This window comes from Pygoscelis adeliae, unplaced genomic scaffold (assembly GCF_000699105.1).
Source record: "Pygoscelis adeliae isolate BGI_AS28 unplaced genomic scaffold, ASM69910v1 Scaffold139, whole genome shotgun sequence".
NCBI classification, from domain to species: Eukaryota; Metazoa; Chordata; class Aves; order Sphenisciformes; family Spheniscidae; genus Pygoscelis; species Pygoscelis adeliae.
The window spans coordinates 1,859,249-1,875,840 of record NW_008825613.1 but is presented as its reverse complement, the minus strand read 5'-3'; the positions used below and the strand labels follow the sequence as shown (position 1 = coordinate 1,875,840).

The following is a 16,592-nucleotide window of genomic DNA, read 5'->3' as shown; positions in this document are numbered from 1 at the left end:
GAAAGAGTCGTACATGTTAGCTGGAGCAGTATTTCTGGCTGCGAGCACTCGAGCTGAGCACAGCAGGGTTGGAAAGCATGCCTGTATCGTGTTCAGTAACACTGATGTACAGAAGTATAAAAATCAAAAGTGGTCACCAAGTGATTCACTTTTCTTTAAATACATGCACAGCTCTGCTGATAAGAGACACAACGCACATATATACTTTAAGACAACGTGGGCAAGGGGGGCTGAATGTGAAATTTATTTACACATATGGAGTACTGCAGCCAAAACTCTGGAATAAAAAGTTCCTTTATGTTTGTTTTAGCACATATGCAAGTATTTTGCTTTTGTATTTTTCTTTCTGTGCTTCTGACTGACCTCCAGAACATTTCAATGGGAGGCACAGCAGCACCTCGCTGTCCCTTGTTTGCTGGTTTTTTGGGGTGCCATTGCTGATGTTTTAACACCGTGCTCCACTCACTCATCGTTCTTCCCATTCTTCCATTCTTCAACCTTGATTGATCGTGATTCATCTGAAAAAGATGATGGTGACAGTGAAAAAGTAAGCCTTCAGAGAGAGAAAGCAGAAATGCTCAGGGTAAGATTTACGTTGAGTCTCCTGGGTGAAGCAGCTGAGATCTTTCAGGACAGTCATCTTTCCCAAAAAGCCATCACCTTCTCTAGTTGATGCCTGAATGATCCCACTTCCACTGTTGCTCCTCTATGCCATATATGCTGTCCCCGTATATTCAGTTGTCTGTTATTTCTCAAGCGCCTGCACGCATCCCTCCCTTCATTGCATTAATCTTGAGGGAAAATTGCTTTGTTGCCTATCAGATGTGGCTGCAGTACTTATCAGGAGTACATCCTCAACAGATAGAGCATGGCTACAGTTCTCTAGGCATAAGTAAAAGTGACTAATGGGCCAGACACAAAGAGAAATTTGATTTTTCTGGTGTTTCTACACCTTCTTTGATGTATCCAGAACTAATGGAGGTTTATCTAACCCTCGTTACCACCTCAAATAGTAGTGTTTTAGTAAACAGCATTGATCTATAGAGATCCAAAGGAAATAACTCTTAGCTTTCTGTTAAGGGACTCTTTGTTAAACACGTCATACAAAAAATAGCTACAGCTATATAATGTCTACCTAAAAGCAAGTAGTTTAGCCCTCAAAGGCCAAAAGGTGAAGTCTAGCCCTCACTATGAAAGTCCAAACTGTCCTTTTCATTTGTATGAGATGTGGTAATCCCTGCTTTGACTCATTTAGTAAAGCAGAGATGTAAAACTCTCTTTCTTATGCAAGTTTCACATTTTACCAGTGAAATACCTGAAACAGCTTTGTTGTTATAATTATACAATAGGATGGGTTTGTTAGCAGAGCCAGTGAGTTGTAGTCTGTAATTCTCCAGAAATCTCAGCCTTTGCTTGCTCTCAGAGCTGCACGCTTCCCTAAGGACCGCTCACGCCTCGCTGTGTTGTGATGAGCTGCAGCACTCTGAATCGCTGCTTGTTGCACAGCACTTGCAAACTCATAAAGTCTATTCTTGCTAGGAGATACGGCAGCATCCCCTCTCTTTCTGTTTTCTAATTAATTTCTTTATGCAGACTGCTCAAGGGTTGCTGGTTCGTCAAACATTTATAGTGTAATAATATTCTTTAAATCATAAGTTTGCATTCAACATAACTCTCATCAGCATGTCCCCTGAACTTCTGTAATGGAGAACAAGCCAGGTGACCATGCCATCTTTCTGGCAGTCCAGGTGGGTGAGACAGAACAGGATGACTTCTCAGAGTTTTGTCTTTGTTTACACTGCTGGAGAGGAATACAGTCTTCTGCGATGGACTAACCCTTGCTGCGACGGGGAAGAGGTAGCGAGCCTGACCCACGCACGGCTGATCCTGCTGGGGAAGGCACCGGCACCCAGGGAGTCCCTGACAGCTCCTGTCTGCGGCACAACATCCTACCATTAGTTGGCTTCATCGTGACACAGCCTAGTTCCTTACTCATAATTATGGATGACATCTATTTTCTTCCCAATTTATGCAGAAGAATCAATAATAAAGCTGTTTCTCTGATACTGCCATTACCAATGTAATCTGGAGCATGATAAGCCTCTGAGAAGGAAGGCTTTTTGTATCAGCTGAGGATCTCAGCTGCTGTTCATAAAATCACGTCTCCATCCGCAGAGGTAATGCGCTCGAACATTACATAAGGAAGAGCCTACAAGAAGTGTATGTTGAATTCCCTGTGCAGTATCTATGAATATTAAATATTTGTGTGATTGGCTGCCTTAAACACCCCATCAATATTTATAACTGGTCGGGGGGACAGTGGGAATTCTTCAGTATAAATTATTTCAAGCCTCATTTCTGTAATACTGCAGTCTTTGCATCTCTTTGCATTCTGGAGGACTAAAGATAGATGACACATAAAAATGGAAGCGGTTCCCTTCTTTGCTTCAGGATTGCGAGGTTATATAATTTAAAGGGAAGATTCGTCTTACAGGTTTTCAGGATCAGTGTTAATTCTGAGTATCCTTTTTAATTTTAAAACATAGATTACTTTATCTTCTCAGTACTGAAATAAGAGTTTTTAGAAAGATGGAAGAGTTAAAGAGTTATTTAGGTTTTCGCCTCATTACATGGCCAATTGCTTTGTAATCCCCTGCCTGCCCTGCCTGCCTTTTAGAAAACTAATCAGAAACTGTCTGTAAGGCTAAAGAAATGCTGAATATCTGAATATAAAAAAGTTAGTGCCGTTCTTTACATGGACTCTTCCAAAATGTGCCTTGTGAGATAGAGCAGATTTTATTCCAGGGAGAATATGGGACATTATGAACCACGGGAACTTCTGAGGATAACTCGGGAAGCACGTTAACCCTTTTGCTAAATAGCAGCGTGGCATTTTGAAAGCGAACCTCCATCTCTCTTGCTCATTTGGTAGGTGTGGTAAAGTTAATCCCTGTTCTTTTTTTCATTTTAGATATAGTTTTATGAGGCCTGCATGTTGACTTCTCTTTCGGCAGCCTGCTGATCCCTCCTCGGGAGCAGGGATACGGTTCCAGCCTGTCTGGAGGTGTCCAGCTTCTCTGCTGCCCTCCGTGCTGACCCGGCAGCATTTCCTTTACAGCCTGGCTTCGAGGGTTTGTTTGGCGTGGCAGTGATGAAGCCCTTTCCCTTCCCCTCATGCTACCCAGGACCAGAATGGGTTTTGGATAGCAAAACACATCTCCCCAGTAAGATTAAAATATCCTGAGGGGCAGGAAGCAACCACATCTCGTTTTTTATTGGTATCTGTTCTGACTCCAGGTCTTGGGCAGGAACACGAGAAAAATACTTAACACTGTTCCTCTAGGAAGGAAGAAGACATTCCTGTGGAAGATGTGTACCTATCACATCTGTATACAGGTCTCTTCTGGAGACTAGGTTGTAACCTTAGGATCAGTCCCCTAGTAAGAAGAGACACAGTGCCTGTGCCCGCGCTGGAGGGGTTCCCAGCCATTCAGCTGAGCACTCAAACAGTAGGAGTACGATCTGCCTTTGAAGCTGGCCCCTGTTTTGAGCAGGAGGGTGGACTAGAGACCTCCAGAGGTCCCTCCCTACCTAAGTCCTGTGACTCTGAGGCAGACAATGTTCTGGTTAGTATTTACTGAACACACTAATAAATGAACTGGGAAGTGAGTCCAACCAAGCCCCCTTGGTGAAAACAGGCAATTCTTCAAGCTTTGTCCACATTCGCTGTCTGGCAAGTTTTAATGTCAGTGCAGCTGAACCAGTAAAAATTTTCAATCCTCTTTGTGGACCTTTTGTGGATGTATCTATGGAGCCTGCAAACTGATCTCCAGGTCTTGGCTACTTACTTTTATGCTTTTATCAAAGTAGATCTCATTCTCCCGAGGGTCAGTGGATTTATGGGCTTTGCAGAGCCTGTGAGCCACAGGGCACTTCCAGGGTGTGCCGATTGCAGCCCATGCTGCCTCATGCTTCTCCACAAATGTGCTTCAGTCCTAGACCAGTGCAACCACCTCTAAGGTCGAGGCTGATCAGCCTCTCTGAACACCCTGTCCTTGGCGCCTCAGTGCACACTGTGTCCCTTGTGGTACGGGGTTTCTTGCTTCAAAGCCTTTCAGCTGAACAACTGCAAGACATGCTCTATGATGGCCCTTAGACGTGATTTTTCTCTCCTGGAATATTATTGTTTGGACAAATCCGGTTGGTTTCTGCTTTCTTGGGGATAGTAGGAGAAGCTAGAGCTACTTCTCCCCATCTTTGCCAAGTCTCCACTGCTAGCCGCACGGGCAGTGTCGAAGAGTGGATGGGTCCTTCTTAGGGCACCTTCTGCCATTAATATAGTCCCAAAAGCACTGTGCTGTGTCCCCTTCCTGGCATCTTGAAATCCATGTTACCCGCCAGTTCCTTCCCTTCCACAGTTACTTTTCAACTTGTGACACTCCCAGAACATGATAGATACCATCCTGACCATTTGCCAAATGAATCCTATGACTTTCAGGCTCTGATGGTGTTCTCCTTGCTTAAGGAAGCTTCAGGCCTCCGTGAATCTCAGGGATCGCAGCTGATCTCTAAAATGTCTTTTGAATTTAGGGACTCTGAACCCTGACCTTGGCATAGATTCACCAGAGAAAAGTAGCTTTTGCATTTTGCAAGGGAGAAGATTTTGGTGGACAGATAATCCACTGTGGGCTTTCTCTGAGAAGTTATGTTTTGTTTTATTGAGGTGTTCATGCTTTAGTGATCTCTCTGTTCCCTTCCTTCCCTGAGACTGATGGTAAGGAGCACGTGGCCACCACAGGAGCTGACTTTACACCCTTAATATCATCTGAGAACTTCCCAGGGCAGAAGGAGGTCCCTGTGGGAGGACTTGGCACCACAGGCTGTTCATATTGTCACTGTCCTGCAGTACAGAGTGCATGGAGGAATTCACCCATGAGTCTTTTTATCCCACTGTAATATTGACAGCTACACTTCTAGCCCGAGCAGCTTTGCTGAGTGGCTTCACTCAGGACACCATGCTCTTCCATTTTACCATTCTGCACTAAAAGTGTTATTCAAAGCTAGGAGCCACCTTTCTGACACCAGATGCTCTTGAGCCGCAAGCCACTGTGCTGGGGAAGTGGCCCTGGGCTTTGTTCTCTGTGCTCTTCTCCAGGGCGTCTTTTATTAGCCCCATCCTTTTTCTGGAAGATAATACTCCTAACAGGCTTAATCCTGCATAAATTCTCACTGTCAGCAGTCTGTCCTTCTCTTTCTTTACACAGCCTGTGTGATTCCTCCAGCTGGAAATTAATGACGAGTGTTGAGACAGTCCCGAAACGTTAAGAAGCTGATGGCCGCCTTGTCCTGCTCACAATCCAAACACCTTTCCCCTCATTCCCATGTTGTAGGTCAAGATCCAGTTTCCCCAGAGAGTTCAACATGGTGAGACTTTGCCAGTGCTTAATTCACAGTCATAACTGGCTGAAGTGCAGTGTATGGTGAGCTATAATTGCTTTCATGCTTTCTGTCCTTGACACCCCTTCCAGATAGCTGATGTGTCCTCTACCTGTGACAGCTTGTACTTCATGCTACTCAGTGTTGGAGATCTTCCTCATCTGTTTTCATGGGCTTATACAAACCTACCAGGCTCCAGCTGGAGGCAGCAGGGTGGGGGTCTCTGGCCTGACCCTGCTCCCAGCAGAGCAAACGTCACAGCTACAGCAGGTGTCCAGGCAAGTTGGGGCAGTCCCCAAGGATGGAGACCCCGCACTCAGGGCCACGTCCTAGGGATGCCCCGCTTACACGGGAAGGGGCTGTATCCTCATGTCCAATTGGGATTTTCTCTTGTTGCAGTTGTGCCCATTGGCTCTTGTCCCATTTCTTTGAACTTCTAAGACAAGTCTGGCTCTGTCATCTCTGTCACCTTCCCTTTAGGATGTGGAAGATGCAGTTATATCCTCACTTTTCAATTCCCCACTTACTTAATTCTGCATTTATTTAATTTCCTGTCTTTTCAATTCATCCATTTTCCTTTTCCATGTATGTGGTTTCAGGCTCGCTAAGAGGGGAAGGCACTGCTGATCAGACTGACAGTGCAGCCGGACTTTGGTCCGAAGTGATTCAGTGTCTCCCATAAGGGTTTTGTGGACTAGACTTGTCTGTGGGGGACTGATGGAACTTCATACTTTGACTTTGAGACAAAAAACCTGGGATTTGTTCATTCTTACTACTCTGCTCAGCCTTGCAGGCTGCTCAGAATGACTGCATGTAGATAGTGGTGGTGGCCAAGAAATGGTGGTGGCCAAGACATTCCAAGGAGGGTGGCTGTGTTAAATCTGGGACCTACATCAGAGCCAGGCTCTGCCCCTCTTCCCATTCCCACGAGGCAGCCACTCCACAGTCTGCAGGGTCCGCACAGCCCCAGCTGCTACTCCTGGGCCAGGCAGGGATGTAGCAGCTCCTGCGACACCTTCCCTGTCATGGATGGGACGCTGGGCTGGATGGGGTGATATGCCAAAGATTGCACGGTTCTTTTCTGTTTACATGGAAGCAAAATGAGTCTTGAAAGGAATGTGTTTATCCTCACTTTTGTCACTTTGCATCTACTATCTGCCTGTGTCGGTCCTGTGTGATGCAGCAGAGCAAAAGAAATTAACAGTAAAATAAGGAAAAAACGCAGAAGCGAAGGAAACCTGTAGTTATAGTATTGCATATTCCCTATGCCATGGGGAAGAGGAGAGTCTGAACCTTGGGTATAAACCACGTCCACCAAACTGCCGTTGCTGCACAAGATGATGCTGGCGCTTCCCTCCTCGGCTGCAGCCTCAACAGGGTCTCTGCACAAAAAGCCGCTTTCCTCCTGGTGCGAGTTAACGGAGGCAGACCGGAGGGGATGAGGGGCAGGCACCCAGCCCCTGCAGCCGACGTCACCGCTGCGGTGATGCAGCACAGGCTGGACGGAGGAAGGAGAGCCAGGCGCAAGCTCGCTGCTCATAGGTTTTCAGTGGGGTCCCTCAGCAGCTGCGGATGCCAAGGACGCTGCCAACGCTGGCAGAGCGGCTCCTTGCTCATTAAGTAGGTATAAGCCACAGCCAACTCTGCCGTCTCATTCTAGCTCTGATCTACCCAGCGTCTTATGCCTTCCACCACATCAACTGATCGGATTAATTGCCGTGCAGCTGGGATGAGAGGGGGGAGAACTGGGAGCAGATGAAAGCTTTTATGCTGCTTCCATTCACCCTCAGATCATTACCCCTCGCATTGCCGAGCATTCCCGGGCTTGCCACATCTCCCATGCTACTTCGTCATCTGCTAGCATGGCCATGGACAGCTTGCATCCTTGCCACAAATAAAGGAAATTAAAATCTCATGAGAAGCCCTGCCAGAAACCCTTGTTTTTAAGCTAGCTGTTGCAGCCTGGTCTAAACACACTGGGAGGAAAATGATGGTTTTACTCCTGCGACAGCTGAACAGTCGTTCATACCCAGCACATCAAGGCTGAGATACCCCCATTGCTTTCAGGGAAAAATCTATTTTAAACTCCTCTCTTAGCCAGTGTTTTTACAGAAGAAAGAAAAGGGCTTGAGGCTAAACTTGATCCTTGCAGGCTGCATATTTCAGTACTGGAAGGCTGTGACTCAGTGGCCTCTGGAAGCTCTCCAAGCTATCAGTAGCTCAAAGGAGGAATTAAAAACTCAACGAACTGCCTGTTCTCCTGAAACTTGTTTTGTACATGCTATGGAAGAGACGAGAGATTTGAAAGAAGGCAACCCTGTCCAAGAATCATTGGCTATAACAAGTCACAGCAAGCAATGAATATTTATTTTATTAAAATGCTTAGACGTCTTTTAGTGAGCCTTTTTGCCAAGTTTATGTGGAAGAATTTGCCAAAATACCATGTACACTATAATAAATCCCAAGGTACCTAATAGGCTTCCCCACTTGGTCTTCTGTCCCTGACAGCGTCTATGTAGAGACATCAGAATACCTGTTTTTTGCCCCAAAATGGGAAGGAGAGACTGAGTAGCGTTTCTGACGTTTTACCAGACAGTTGGAAAAGCTGACGTGAACAGAGATATGTCTTGTGCTAGCCTGTGAAACTGGGCAGGAGGAATCTCAGGAACATGAGTCTGAGGCTGGATGTTAGACTCAGGCAATCAGTTCATCAGAGCTTAGGGAAGAAGATGGCCCCTTTGGCTGAGCCTGTGCTTCTAGACAAGAGTGGTCCTTGTTTCACTCTACGGTCTTAGTCCCCAGATTTGCCTTGCCCTCATCCCAAATCCATGTCAGGTGGATATCTTGGACCTGTCCATCCCCGATGGTTAAGGCTTACTTTCAAACCCAAGACACAAGAGAGCAAAATCAGCACCTCAGATTAAAACAGGAAACAAACTCAGAGTTTCTGGACACTTCAGGAAATCACTCAGGAAAAGAGCTCTAGTACTTGCTGAAAACAGAGCTTGTGAGCCCAACCCAGGGAGTGAAGTGAGTGATCTTCTGCTCTTAGGAGTGCCTTACTTGGAAAAGGAGAACTTTAAGAAAAGGCAGCACCACGGCTCAGTGCCTTCAGACGTGGCCTGTCAGGGTGCATTCCTGATCACAACCAGGAAACATCTTGGTTTTGCCACATTTTCCCAGTTCTCGAGAGCAAGGGTTGACTGAGCTGGCCCACCCAAGAAAGAGACTCAGTGAAGGGATCCTTCCAAGTGAAGTTAAAGCCATTGCTTTCATGCTTGCTGTGGGTGCTAGGACTTGGTACTGCTGCGCCTCAGTAGCATATTCTGAAGTGATCAGCCCAGGACAGAAAGCTCATCAAAGAAAGACATTTTGGTTGCCTTTGGAAAGCTGGAATTTGTCATCTTCTCAAAGGTGATCTCCAGCTGGAGGAGCTGGAGCTTGAGATCTCTTCACTGACACAGCAGAGAGAAAGATTTCTATCAAGCTTGGTACCTAACAGCCAGAACTGTTCAGAAAGTGTTCAGCTGCCTCTTTCTTTGTGGATTCCTTGGTCATAAAATGCTCATTTGCTGAAACTAAAATATTTTTCTAGGAATGTGCTAATTCAAACAAAGGTTTAGCCAGAAAATGCTTTCTGCTTCCAAAAGAGGGAATTTCTGGTTAATGGAGCAAGAGGGAATCGCTTAATTTAATGACCAGCTTGGTGAGTTTGAGCTCTCGGCTGAAATATAGCAGAACCCAGGTCATGTCCTTGCTCCAGCAAATGCATCCTGCTCATTCGAAGCAGAACAGCCCCAGCAGGAACAACTCACACAAGGATCTGCTGGGTCCTCATCATGCCTTGGCACAGGGAAATCACTGAGCCTGAAAATCCCGTATTCTAGGCAAATTCTCTGGCTGCTCGTTGTTGGCTGTCCAGACCAAGTCTGTAAGGTGACAAGCCAACATGCCGGCGGGGACGGAAGTCCCTTGCTGTAGAGAACCTACAACCAGCCCCAGCTGTAACGAAGCTTGGCCATTTCCAAGTCTGCTGGGATGAACATCAGCACTTGAGCTGCCTTCAGTTCCTCCCCTGGCACTGCAGCCTGGTTGATTTTTAAGGGACAAACTCTTTTTTTGAGTTTTGCTCACTTGCACGTATTTGCCCAAGGACAGAAGTTGTATTGAAGGCTCATACTCCCCAAAACATGCATGTAGACAACCGCACATCGATTTCGTGGAAGTTGCTAGAGCAGCAAAATTTAAGTTGAGTTCACTTGTGCAGGCCAAAAGAAAGTGCTGATTTCTCAAGCTAACCTGCCCTGGCTTCTGTTCCCCCTCTCCCCCTCCATAAATGTAAAGTACTGGTTTTATTCTAGCTTTTCAACTGTGTGAATACTGTTGTGTGGCCAATATGCAACAAATTATAGAGGGAGCAGATGTTTTTCACAGTAATGCAACAAACACTCTTCTTTTTTTGTCCTTTGCCTTAAAGATAATTTTTATCTCATGATGGTTTCATGTTCAAGTCTTTTGTATTTCTGTGTTGCAGAGATTGTCCCCTTAAGGGGACATGCATTTCAAACGCTTAGGGGAGGAAGAATATGAATTAGTCTGATATAGGTGGGTAAGCAAATTGGCTGTGGTGACCTGGCTGCCCGCGCTCCTCCAGCCATTCAGACAGAGGAGGTGACTTGCTGGCAGAGCCATGCCGTTGTTAGTGCGGTGGCTTGCGTGCGTCAGGCTTGCGGTGGCTGTGACTGCAATTTGTTTGGTTTACATCTGGTGTGCGCTGCTGCGCTCAGAAGGACTTCACGTGCCTTCGGCTGTAAGCAGAGTGCTGAGCCCCTGTGAATTGATCCCCGCGAGCGGCAGCAGAGCCATTCCATTTCCAAGAATAATCTTCCATCCAAAAAAAAAAAGGTGCATCATCCAATACTTTAATCTTACCACATGGCTGGGTGAGCTTCAGCCTTTGTTAAAGGGTTTCCCCTTTACCGTTGCCAATGATAACACAAGTCCCAGCTGCAAGTGTAGCCCTTTGGGAAGCCTCAACTCCACAACCACCACCCAAGTAAGACCTTGCAGGTGGATGGCTGTGACCGTGTGCCTCCGAGTGCCCTGCGGTTGTAGGGGCACTAATTTTTACTATTTGTATACCTGGCTGGAAAAATTCCTTCAAAGCAGTTTTACATGTTTCTTCATGTTCTCTTTTGCCAGTTTGCCTCAATCGCCAGGTGGTTGCCCTCCTTGTAGAGCCTGTTGAAATGTCTGGGAGGAAAAAGGGGAAGAGTTTGCTTCCAGTATGTTCCCTGCTCGTTCCAGCTGCTACTTATGGGGTGTGGGAATGCCTTGAGGTTCCTCTAGCAGACAAGTGTGGAACTAGGGTTATTGCAGTGGGAAAACCATCACAAATTTTGCAAAAAGCCTGGGTTTCTTCACTGTGCTTCTTGTGAACAACTTGTGTTGTTACTCCTTGTTTTTTTTCCAGCTGGAAGAACAGGGTGGTGCCACAGATATTTTCATTCTTATTGACTCCTAGGCTAGAGGCACAATTGTCAGCATGCAAGGAAGGCAAGCATTAATGAGTAATCTTTCAAAAGCATCTCTCTTCTTTATTTCAGAGTCTCCTGAAATTGGGCCCTCAGTTGTAGTTCACACAACCGTGATGTTTGGAAGTGAGCACCTGGATTCAGACCCTGCAGAGGTGCAGCAGTTAATTCTCAGTCACCTGGAGAGGATTGTGCCATCCCTACCTAAACCAGCCAGCATCAAGTGTCAGAAATGGAGATACTCTCAGGTACTCTGTAGTGGGATCAGTCAGCTGGGAAGATGCTGCTTGGGCAATGCCGTGGTACAGACTTGCGGTTTATCACAAAAATCACAAAGACATCATACGACCCATTGGTTTTCATCCTTGGGGAGCAAGAGGAAAGGGGATAGTTGCTCGATATCCGTAATACATTCCTCCACGTAGTCATGAGCAGCATCCAAGGCTGGCCAACGACAGCCAGGTCAGTTCTAGTCATCTTTTTACATAGTGGACCTGGCTCAGCAGTAAGTTATGCAGCACTCCTGGTAAGCAGGGACAGGAGCCGTGCACAGGAAGGAAGTAAATCCCACATACTTTGGTGGGATTTTCGCTGGTATTTAAAAATGTGACTCAATCTGTCTCTTCTGTATCTGAAAGTATGTGATATTATTAGCAAAATTCCCACCCTACCACAGAGTAGCAGAAGTCCTTGTGTTCAGACGTACTAATTGTTGTTATTTGATTTGGCCCAGTTCAATTTAACAGTATGTTATGCGAAAAATATTTTAAAGTAAACTACCTAAGGGTAATAATAGCAAAATGTGTATATTTTACAGATTTCTTTTAAAAATCCAAGGAAATTGTTGGCCATTTCCTAAAGTATTGGAGTGTATCTACATGTTTACCCAAAGCCTCTTAAGTTAAATTACATTGGTGAAATTGAATGTGGAAGTTGATGCAAAATATTTACTTAAAGCAGTCCCCTAAAAATTTTTCCTTTTATGAAGTCTGGAAAAGTTATTGTAGATGACTGTTGTGAAGTCTACTCATACCCCTTGATCTGCATCCAATTTAGGAACCTGGTCTCATTAGCACAAAGTTTATTTTTCTACGAGTTAGGTATTGGTAGTTTGCAAATCACTTCCCAGTGCATAGTATTTATTCTCAGTTCTCGTATAAAAACGACCTTAACATAGGTTTTAATGTTTCAGATGACTCATACAAAAATCATGGTATGTTTTATATGTTCTTCTTTATCAGTTCAGGGTTTTTTTTGCTAGTAACAGTATCTCTGTACTGTTGTCACTGTTAAGGCATCCTTTTCTGGTTGTGACTTCTGGTCTTTTCTTCTGCATTATCTGTTACCTTTCTGCTTCAAACTGCTTGCTAGCACAAGAGCTGCACGCGGTAGGGAGGAGAAGAATTGGATCTGTCTCCAACAGACAGATACTTGGTTGACCAGCTCTGGAAAGGACTCCCAAAACAAAGAAAGAAGTATTTTTAAACAGAATTAATGCACCCTAGATACTGCTGCTATCACAGACCTCTATCATAAAATTTGTCAAATTCAGCTACTTTGTTTATGTGTGCAAGGAAAGGGCTTAATATGCCTTTTCCTTGCACTACTCACACTTTTAGCATAGTATCAAAGGTGACATATAAGCATATGCATCATATATGGCCCATTCTGATTTATTTCACTGTGAAAACATGGATAAAGGAAAAGACAAGAACGGCAGTTAATTTCTTACTACTGAATTTTAAAAAAGTCTCAATTGCATTCTATCAAACAACTGTGCTTTTTGAATCCTGGCAGAATTATGGCCATACAGAATTTATTATAACCTTGTACCTATTGCTTCATCTTTTAGAGGTAGCTGGAACAGTGACTGTAGGAATGAACTCTTACTTGCCACAATTGCTTCAAAATTGTTGTCTTCCTAAATCACTAGGTATGCGTCCTGTTTCCCCTATTTAACAATTACATTCAGACATCATACTGCTGGGTGATGCTCTATTATTTTCTCAAACCACCATACAATTTACAGCTCTTCCCGCTTTCTTCTCCTGCCTCTGTTGCCTGCGATCGACCATGCTGCTACTAACCAAAACCACCGACTTCAGCAGCTGCTTGTGCTTTATGGCTGTGTCACAGGAGGAGTTATCACCAGTCTTTAATTCGGTGGATGAATGTCAATATGTCTTAGATTGCAAATAAGTCAGTTTAGGTCAGATCCGTTATCTCAATAAAGAGATCTCCATTGCCACCCTGTAAAATAATCACTACCTAAATTAAATATCTGGGACAGAGGTCCCTCTTTCTCTTAAAGCTATCTTTACATTCAATTATAATAAGCTGTTGCCACAGAAGCAAAGTGAACTGATAAGATGGGTGCATCTTTCCCCTGACTCTTTTAGACAGGATTTATCCTACTTGTTAATTAAATCCGGCTGTCATGTTCTTCACAGGGCCAAACACAATCCTGGGATTAAAATGCAGACATTACAATTATCCATGGTGGATGAGGGATTAGGACTTCCAAACTTCTACTGATACTACTTAGCAGCACAGCTGCAATTCTGGATCCCCTACTTTAATTACGATAAGACACTATTAGCATTCAGAGCCAAAAGGTTCCCAACCCATCATGTCCCTTTGTCAGAGTCACTTTATATGTATAAGGGATACTGGGAAAACACAGAATCATAGAAATTGGACCTCTTCAGAGGGGCCCTCAGAAGGGACCTCTTCAGATCTCTAGTCCAACCTGTTGCTCAAAGCACAACTATCACCAGCACTAGGTGACCTCGACCATGGCTTTGTCTAGCAGAGTCTTGAAGTCTTTGAGGATGGAGATCCAACAGGCTGTGCCATATAGCTGAGGGTAATTTGGAATTTATGTTGGACAACACCTTCAGAAGAACTTGCAGAAGGGGCAGGATCATTCCTTTCCCCAGTCACTATGTCTAGAGTGAGAGCCTTTACTACACTGAGCACACAATCTTGCCACACAGGCAGAAAGACGCAGGCTGCGATGTGAAAATATTGATCCTGTGATCAGTATGACAAACCAGAAGCTGTTTGGTACAGCCAGCACCAAATAAGCACCGGGTAGTCAAGAAGGAAGGACACTGAAAAAGCCTTTTTCTGCTAAACCTTTCTTAATTTTTTATGCTCTGTGACCTCAATCTGTAAGAAAAATTTAGGAGTAAATTAAGTACTGACCTAAAATTAGTCTGAGAAAGATGATCTCTGGCTGAGAGAGATCATTACCGTACATGGCTAGACTCTTCTGTTAAGTTGAATAATGGAGAATGAGTTGCAACTGACTACAAATTCATTTCAGGTAATTACCTCCTTTAAAGAGATGCTAACATGCCAGTAACACAAAATGCAGCCAGTAACATAAATCTGGGTGTTTTGCAGCTGATCCATATGGAAATGGCAGATAATGGCACAGCAGTGGCTAGCTGAGTGTACATTTGAATCAATGGAAAAATCCCCTGGACTGAACAAGATGTCTTGAACTTTTTAGGTCTTGTTCACCGAAGCTGACAGTCGCACGATGGGATACAGTAACATTTACTGCACAGGAATCCAAAACATATCTTTGGACAAAAAGATATGTTTGAATCCAAAACGTATCTTTGGACCAAAGGCAGAAAGTCAAGAAATGATCGAAAGAACATTGTACTCTCTGTATCATGCTTTATGATCTCTATGGTTTGATATCTATCGCTGGTCTAGTGCTGTGCTTCTGCTCTTTTTTTTTCCCCTCTCTCTCTGGATTTCTAGATATTTTATCCTCTTTTTCAACATTTCATCCTTATGGGTCTTGTTTTGTCATTCTTGGACTATTTTTTCCCACCTTCCTCCTCCGATCACTTCATCACCAAGCTGTCCTGCATCTTCTTATCTTTTTTATCCCTTCTGCCTGAGCCTGCCTTGCCCTCACATTTACCTTTAGGCCAGTGCTGCTTCTGCCTTATCTCCATTCTGAGATTCACCAGTGCTGCTCTGGGATACACTGATTCAGTACAGTATGGACACTCTGCCTTTATACGTAGATTTGAAGCAGGCTACAATGACGTGTGACACAGCCAAGCGTGATAAAAACACAAGTGCTGTGTGCTTTTACTCTGCCGTTTGACATGCGTTGGTGTTTATCATAAAGTACAATACCAAAAAGAGGTCTTGTTCTCTCCATGGGTTCCAGGTAGCTTCAGGTTAATAGGTACTGGCCAAAGCAAAGTCCCTTCACTTTTAGAAATGTTACACAGAAGTGCTCAAGAGCTGCCACTCCACAGATACAAGCTTAATTGAGGGCATAGTGCCAGGAAAATTATATTTGAAATGAATACAATGCATACATTGAGAATGACATTAAATATTTATCAAAGCAGCCTTATTCAGAACTTTTCCCATGCTACTTAGAGAGAAAGTGTTGATTGTATCTCCAGCAGTGTCTAAAAATTGTTGTGCTACTCAGATGAAAAAGAAGACCAGTGTAGCAGAGCTGGAGACAGGGTGGGTTGTCCCAAGGCTGTATGTACGCTTGCACAGCAGCATGAAGCATGGGCACGTCATCATGACAGCTGTTACTCTGAAGTCCACTTCACTTCCCATCCAGGAAGGTCACCTGGTCAACCCAATAGTGTTGCAGGCCCTCTTGGAAACAGCAGACTCCCTTTCCTTTGTTGAAGAGTTACATATCTGGGGGGTTTTGCAAGCCCACCTTTGCTGATGTGAGATCATGTATCTTCATACCATTTGGCTTAGAGATCTCCATGCCTCATCTATCCAGGGTCAGTCAATTCATTTCTGCTGAGACGGACTGAGAATAAGACAGAATGGGGCTGTAAATTTTCTAAATTTCCACATAGAGGAAAGCTTTATTCTAATTATTTAACTCCAGAAGACAAATATTTTACTATGGTACCTTGATTGTTAATGCTTGGACCTATGATCTGGGATGGGAGGGGTGCTTCGTATGAAGGTGTGTTTCTCAGGAATATAGACCTTTCTGGCGTGAAATTCAGGTAAATAAAATACTTTTTTCCATCTCCCTGTATGCTTTTCTTTTTCAGGTTACTAAAGCTGTGCCCAGTTGTCTGGGACAAATGATTCTTCATACTCAACCTCTCCTGATTTGTGGGGGCGATGGATTTACTCGTTCCAACTTCGATGGCTGCATAGATTCTGCTATGAGTCTTGCAGAGGCTGTGAAGTCTCATTTATAGCAATTTCAAAGCCAGCTGCTAAACTTAGTCTAGATTTATGATGAATTTTACTATGATGGATTGAATTCTAGTTTAGTGTTAACATCACTGTCCTCTATGTTGCAAAAATAAATAAAGGAAGATCTATTGGTGTGCTGTAATAATTATTGGGATGGAACTGAATTGAATTTTCCAGAATCTGTGCTGTGAGTTACTTTGCTTGAAGTAAAGCTTTTTCTAGCTCTAGTCAGAGGCACTGAGCACCAGCAGTCTTGCCAGGTCTCCTGATACTTTTACAGCCCATGAAAAGTATGTCAAGGAGAGGAGCCTGGCTTGAAGCAGCACAAAAACCCATGGAGCTGCAGACTTTACTCCTTCTCTGAGCATTTGGAGCCCTGGAAGTGACAGAAGGAACATGCAC

At 44.4% G+C, this 16,592-nt stretch overlaps 1 protein-coding gene across 1 annotated transcript in view; it reads left to right on the top strand.

The window, feature by feature from the left end:
• Positions 1 to 16,329, top strand: part of RNLS (renalase, FAD-dependent amine oxidase) — an 81,613-nt gene extending 65,284 nt beyond the window's left edge. Inside the window, exons 5-6 of the mRNA XM_009332778.1 lie at positions 11,043 to 11,218; positions 16,040 to 16,329. Of these exons, the coding sequence (XP_009331053.1) occupies positions 11,043 to 11,218; positions 16,040 to 16,192 (329 nt within the window). The 3' untranslated portion in view covers positions 16,193 to 16,329. The remainder of the gene's footprint in view (positions 1 to 11,042; positions 11,219 to 16,039) is intronic.
• Positions 16,330 to 16,592: the final 263 nt, after the last annotated feature.